Below are 7,645 nucleotides of genomic sequence, written 5' to 3' on the forward strand. Positions count from 1 at the left end.
TACTATTCTACATAAGAGCAGCTAGCTAGCAGGCCTCAACGCGGTAGCATGGGGGCAGCCATCACTGAAATGATCGTAGTGCGCGTGCAACATGTAAGATCTAACCATTTTTTATAGAAATACAAGCACGTACACTCGTATGAACCAACTACACATGCCATTAGATATATAGTAGTCAACCCGGTTACGTTTCGAGAGGGAATAGTAATGGACTTGGCCACATTTTATTAAAATAACAGAGACACTGAGACAGACATTTACCTTGCTTGTGGACAGCGCGAAGGGACCAGGGTGGAACGGGGTTTCAAACCCGTGTTAAAACGGGCGAGTCTCGTGCGATTACGCGAGACTTCCGCGTTGCCCCCTCCCTCTCAGCACCACTCATTGATTGATTGATTGATTGATTGAAAAGTTTATTAACAGATTGCAGAATGGGTACACAGTACAACTCAATACACACAATTGTTAAGGGGATGCAGACCACTGAAAGACTTTCATCTTGTTTACATCAGGGTCCCATCAGGGTCCCCCATTTTCAATTCATCATAACATAATATGAATTTTTTTTTTATTTTACCTTTATTTTACCAGGTAGTCACTTGAGATCAAAGATCTCTTTTTCGAGCAAGACCTGGCCAAAATGGCAGCAAAACAAAAACAAACATACAAATACACAAAACACAGACAGAGACATAAAAGGCAAATTGGGGCAAGGGAATACATTTGAGCTGCAGCAAAATAGATTGAATGGGATTGGGGGGAGATTGGATTTATGACATACCAGATTTACAAATACAGTACTGTTTGTGGTACAAAAAGAGTTAAAAAAAAAGAAAAAGAAGAGAGTATATCCATTTGACGAAGAGACTGTACATTGTAGGAGGTGGGGTGGGGGGGGGTTGGGTAGGTGGGGTGGGGGAGGCGGACTGTACATTGGAGGTGGTTGGGTGGGGCGGGGGGTGGGTAGGCGGGGGGGGTAACTGTACATTGGATTATCGACGAAACCTTACTAGGTCCAAGAAGAGGGTCTTGTGTATTACTGGGTTAGAACATTTACTGTACATTGGAGAGGGTTGGGTTAGGATATTTACAGGGGCCAGTTTCGAATTGCAGTCTCCCGTAGGTGCTCCTTGAGTGGTTTTAAAAGTGGGTAGTGATTCACATTCCTTTACAGCTCTGGGTAGGGCGTTCCACATTGATGTGGCATAATTGCGAAACGTGTTTAGTCCCTTGTTGTGTGTGAATGAATGGGGGATGCATTAATAGGTGTCTGCAAAGCCAGACAGTATTGTGTGGCAATATACATCTGGTTCCTACAAGCAAAATGTAGGCACAAAAATTATAGTAGAAAAAGTTTTAAAAATAGAACACAACAAAGAAGTTCAGTGCTTTGCTCACTCTTCTTCAAACAGTGCCCGTCTGTATGAATATGGGGTTGTTTGTTCCTGTGGGGGGTCATGTGTCTTTGAATAGAATAGAATAGGAGAATACAGCAGGGGACACACACGCCACTGTGGATAAACGGGGCTATCGTGGACAGGGTGAGCAGGGTGAGCAGTTTCAAGTACCTGGGAGTCCACATCACAGAGGACCTGACATGGTCAACACACATATATTCTGTGGTGAAAAAGGCTAAACAGCGCCTCTATCACCTGAGACAGTTAAGGAAGTTCAGAGTATCGGGAAAGATACTCCACTCCTTCTATTCCGGGGCTGTAGAGAGCATTCTGACTGGAAACATCACTGCCTGGTTTGGAAACAGCACGGCACAGGACAGGAAGGCACTCCAGAGAATGGTGCGCTCAGCAGAGCATACTACGGGTATTGCACTACCACCCCTGCAGGTCTTATAACAGGAGGTGCAAATCCAGAGCCTGCAGAATAATTAAACACCCCCCACCACCCCAACAACAGCCTGGTCAAGCTGCTGCGGTCAGGCAAACGCCGTACACACACTACGAGAACAGAGACACTCCGGCTCAGCTTCTTCCCCCAGGCCATCAGAACACTGAACTCTCCATCTCACAATGTGAACTTGGTTAATTATATTAATGTATAGCTGGTAATATAAAGTTTACCATAATGCTTCTAATAATTTAAATTAGATATGTACAATTGCAAAAATTACACAAGATTATGCACATATTCTTGAGGATACTACATATATGCAGTGAAAGGGTTAACATACTGTGTATTGTCGCAGTGAAAGGGTTAACCATTTGGTAGTGTGGCAGTGAAAGGGTTAACAATTGTGTGTATTGAGCTGTACTGTACTGTACCCATTCTGCAATCTGTTAATAAAAAATGTCAATCAAGGCTAGGTGTTACGGTTTGAAACCGACCCCAATCGCACAACACAAGACAGGTATTAGAGTAAGCCAAAACAGGGCAATATTTATTATATAACAAAAAGCGGCACAGTCCCTTTAAGGGAGAACACAAAAAACAATAGAGTCCATGAAATATGAAAACTGCGGCACTGTGCCTTTAACAGGCGAACAGGCTAAGGGACTAGGGGCACTGGAGAGGGGGACAGGGACAGAGGCCCGGAGAGGCGGGCTAGAGACTGGGACAGAGGCCCGGAGAGAGGGGCTGGGGACGGGGACAGGAATCCAACGGCGGAGGCCTGGCACGGGGACCGGGGGCCCGACGGCGGAGGCCGGGCACGGGGATCCTCTTCCGTCCCTACACCGAGTAGGGCTCTGCTGCTCCGAAAGGAATCCTCCTCCTCCTCCTCGGATGCTGCCGACGGGCAGCGCAGAACAAAGGGGGTCCCAGGGGACCGGGGCGAGAACACGCCATCCCCCCGTGGAATAGGGAGCGATGGCGAGCCGGGGTCCGAGGGAGAACACGCCATCCCCCCGTGGAATAGGGAGCGATGGCGAGCCGGGGTCCGAGGGAGAACACGCCATCCCCCCGTGGAATAGGGAGTGATGGCGAGCCGGGGTCCGAGGGAGAACACGCCATCCCCCCGTGGAATAGGGAGCGATGGCGAGCCGGGGTCCGAGGGAGAACACGCCATCCCCCCGTGGAATAGGGAGCGATGGCGAGCCGGGGTCCGAGGCCGAAGACGCGGCAGGTGATGGTAGCGACAGAAGCGTACAGCGTACAGAACCAGCATACAGAAGCGTACAGCGTACAGAACCAGCATACAGAAGCGTACAACGTACAGACGCGTACCGCGTACAGAACCGACGTACAGAACACAGAACAACCCGACAAGGACTGGAGGGGAGTCTGCAACCTAAGTACTCTCCCGAGCTGATCGCAAACTCCCAACAGGTGCATGAAGGTAGGGGAACAAGAATGTCCAAAGGTGGGGGCTGGTGAAGAGTAGGAGACAGGGAAAAGTCCTCGCAAGGGTGGGGGCTGGTGAAGAGTAGGAGACAGGGAAAAGTCCTCGCAAGGGTGGGGGCTGTTGAGGAGAGTAGACAGGGAAAAAAGGTCCAGGGACAGGCGAATCCTCACACTAGGCTAAATTCGGTCTAGAATGGGGTGAAAAGTGAAAGTTTGGTAGACGTCTATTCTAGACGTGTTTTGAACGTCTAAGCTTAGACGTGTTTTGAACGTCTAAGCTTAGACGTTGTTTCAACGTCATGACATAGACGTCTAAAATCAGTCTAGAATGGGGTGAAAAGTGAAAGTTTGGTAGACGTCAGGCCACGTGAGCGGATCGGCGCGGGGGAGAAATCCGCTCTTCGCTCTTTAAAGCTTGGTCCGCTCCACTAATCGCTCATGTTGACCCCGCCCCCAAGTCGCTCACCGCTCACCTTGAATCGAGCGATCCCCGCTCCCCGCGCCAGATCGCTCGGCAGATTTTTTTCTTTCTTTTTTTGAGCATGGTGTAAATTAGCTCAAACTACAACAGTCTACACCCCCTGGGCCCCTTAACAATTGTTTGTATTGAGCCGCATTGTAATTGTACCCATTCTGCAATGTTAAATAACGTTGTTTATCCATTCACTAGCTCTATTAAGCGATGATAGCTAGCCTAGCCACAATGCTATGGTCGCTGCCATTAACGTTAGCATGTAAGCTAACGACAACAACAATGGCGTCAGATTCAGATTTCTAACAGGATGTGAGTGACAAAGCCTGAACAGGATATCACAGGTTCACCCTTCTCATTGGTTGAAAATGGCCTTCATGTTTGTAGATCGCCATCTGTTGCTTTGGCATTGTACTACATGTATATTACATCAGTGTTAACACTTTGGCTGCCATGGGTTAAATTAATGATATACCATAGATTGCCAGCGCTATTTGTCTATGGAGAACGTCCCCTTCTTTGCAGGGCTATAACTTTTTAAATTCTATTGCTACATTGCCATTATTAGGGCCCATTCAAAGTCCTATATGTATTGTTCATTGTGTAGCAACGTTAAACTTTTTCATTCACATATTCATAGTAAAGTATGGTCTAATGTATAAGTATGTTTTCATCTCTTTCTGCAACTTTCTCCAGAACGTGATATATAGCCCCAAATGCATTATATTGATGATGAAATACAGTTTGATGGCAATCAGCGCGATATAAAAAATTCCAACTAGACGTACTTCTAGAAGTTACTACACGTCATCTGATGTTGACCGGATGGGCGAGGGGGCGTTTATAATTCCGTGGGCAGCGTTATACCAATCATCTAATGTGGGTCAAATGTTGATAAAAGCAGTTAGTATCGAAGATGGTAACGTTACACGCTGAAACTCACCCCAGTCTCCGCGCGCCGTTGGGCGATCATCGTCGAGTAGACATTTTATCATTATGGGATATATTATTACCCGGTCCATCTCCAGCTTGTATAATGGTATATACGTCCAAATCATGTTGTTTATCGAGTTATTGGCAATCGATCGCTATGTAGAGTGACGAGCTAGAGTGCCGGAACCTATCCCGAGTGGCCGGAAGCAATAGGGCCGACCAGCAAAACCTCTACTGCGCTTCCTGTTAAGCAGTTGCGCCGATCGGCCACCAGATGGCGCTCCTGAACCGCCAGAGAGCTCAGTGGGTCCTGCTGGTGAATCTCAGGCCAGCGGAGGGGGAATATGAATCCGATTCCAGATTTTTGAAATATTGATATAAGGACGCTGTACAGCGTCCCCCGGCAACTTTAGCATCGCCAGCAAAGACGTTGTAAATCGTTTTTAGGCAGTCAAAGTGTTAAACCACTGTGTGAGCGGCCCGGAGTGGATTGGAGCGGAGGAGAACTCTCGTTCCGGACGTCGCGCCGACCCATTTTAAAACCCACTCCTCGCTCACGTCAAAACCGCCCGCTCCGCTCCCCACGCCGCTCACGCTCCGATCCGCTCACATGCACTGGTAGACGTCTATTCTAGACGTGTTTTGAACGTCTAAGCTTAGACGTGTTTTGAACGTCTAAGCTTAGACGTTGTTTCAACGTCATGACATAGACGTCTAAAATCAGTCTAAAGTGGGGTGAAAAGTAAAAGTTTGGTAGACGTCTAAGCTTAGACGTGTTTTGAACGTCTAAGCTTAGATGTGTTTTGAACGTCTAAGCTTAGACTTACACCCCCACCCCCTTCGTGAATATGACTGGCAGCAGCATCCTAGTCTTGGTCCAGGAAAAACAAATGCATATAATGAGTTTATTCATTTGTCACCCGACCTTGACTGATCATTGGAATAACGATCATTGGAATAACTCTCTCAAAACAAAGTGGGTGGCTCTGAAAAGAGCCTTTGGGTGAATACAGGTTAGATGGACAGGGAAGTTTACTTGGAGCTGGTGTACTTGGTCACAGCCTTGGTTCCCTCGGATACAGCGTGCTTGGCCAGTTCACCGGGGAGCAGCAGGCGGACGGCGGTCTGGATCTCCCTGGAAGTGATGGTCCTACGCTTGTTGTAGAGAGCCAGGCGGGAGGCTTCACCGGCGATGCGTTCGAAGATGTCGTTAACGAAGGAGTTCATGATCCTCATGGCCTTGGAAGAAACGCCGGTGTCAGGAATCAGATGGACCTGCTTCAGCACCTTGTAAATATAAATGGCATAACTCTCCTTCCTGGACTTTCTGTGCTTCTTGCCTCCCTTGGCGGTTGTCTTGGTGACGGCTTTCTTGGAGCCCTTCTTGGGCGCCTGCTTGGCTGGCTCAGGCATGATGATCAATCGGAACTAAACAGCAACGAATGTGGAAACAGAAGCGCACTGCTGCCATTTTATAGGTCAAATTGTGCAAATACAGCTGCCTGGCTTCTTGTATACGATTGGTTGAGAGGCTTTGTCGCACATTTCCCGCGCACAGGAGACTATTTGCGCGCAAAGCCATAACGCAATTACGTATTCTCTTAGCAAAACTCCATAGCCACACTTGATATTAAGCCAAGCAATAATCGACGTGAAACTGTATTTTTCCAAGACAATGATTTTGTGCACATTAAATTGAGCTCTCTTGGTGACATCTGTCACTGCTAAACACGCTACATCTATACATTTATGACATACCAGATTTGCAAATACAGTACTGTTTGTGATACAAAAATAGTCCAGAAAAGGGAGTATATACATTTGACGTAAAAACTGTACATTGGAGGAGGTTGAGTGGGGTTGGGTGGGGGGGGGGGGTTGGGGGGGAAACACTGTACAAGCAAAACTGTACATTGGCATATTGACAACCATACTAGGTAATTTACTGTACATTGGAGGGGGTTGGGTGGGGAACACTGTACAAACAAGCAAAACTGTACATTGGAATATTGACAAAACCATACTAGGTAAATTACTGTACATTGGAGGGGGTTGGGTTAGGACATTTACAGGGGCCAGTTTCGAATTGCAGTCTCCCGTAGGTGTTCTTTGAGAGTGGTTTTGAAAGTGGGTAGTGATTCACATTCCTTTACAGCTTTGGGTATGGCGTTCCACATTGATGTGGCATAATTGCGAAACATCTGCATTAGTAGGACCCACTAATCAAACCGGACTTAATAACCATCAACATTATCTAATTAAGAACCTATATCTGATCTATATTTTATACAGACAGACTCAAAAAGAGAGGCGATCGCTCCTTCAAGGCCCCCAAGCTATGGAACCAGCTTCCCCTGGAGATCCGATCTGCCCCCTCGCTGAAGACATTTAAGGCCTGTCTAAAAACCCACTTCTATTCCCTGGCCTTCAATAAACCCTGATTCTCCCACACCCTAACTCACACACTCCCATGCAATTTTATCCTGCCCCCTCCCTCTCGTATCTCTTCTTATGCTTCTCTGTCCCCTGTGTGCTACTGTACTTTGTCTTCCCCTATCCGTGTGTTGTCCTACTGTCCTATTCTCTGAATGTACTGTCTTGTCCTGCTGTGCCTTTTTGTATTTTATATTAGGACATTGATTTTAAGCTTAGATTGTACAGCACTTTGGTTGGCTCTTGTGCTTTTAAACGTGCTATATAAATAAATTACTTGACTTGGTATATTCTCCATATTTATATAATATATAAAGTTGCATTTGCTTTGTTGCCGTGCCGTTGCCGTCTGTGTCATCTGTTTATGATCAGTAATAAATAACCCAAACAAGAGGAAACCTGCTCATGGAGACGACTCAGCACCATCCGAAAACATCTCTCACCTTATAAATGTATACTGGCATTTCCATGATTAAAAGTTATGCCAAATACATGTAAAAAGGATTATAT

The 7,645-nt window shown here is 46.7% G+C and overlaps 1 protein-coding gene across 1 annotated transcript; it reads right to left on the reverse strand.

Annotated features, from left to right (window-relative positions):
• Positions 1 to 5,734: 5,734 nt before the first annotated feature.
• On the reverse strand, positions 5,735 to 6,115 carry LOC311240664 (histone H2B-like; the record flags this gene model as incomplete). The annotated part of the gene is made up of 1 exon (XM_084329236.1): positions 5,735 to 6,115. One exon carries the CDS (start codon positions 6,113 to 6,115, stop codon positions 5,735 to 5,737), a length of 381 nt encoding a protein of 126 aa, XP_084185362.1.
• Between the last annotated feature and the right edge of the window lie 1,530 nt (positions 6,116 to 7,645).

Source organism: Notolepis coatsorum (genome assembly GCF_963971535.1).
Source record: "Notolepis coatsorum genome assembly, chromosome: 14".
NCBI lineage: Eukaryota > Metazoa > Chordata > Actinopteri > Aulopiformes > Paralepididae > Notolepis > Notolepis coatsorum.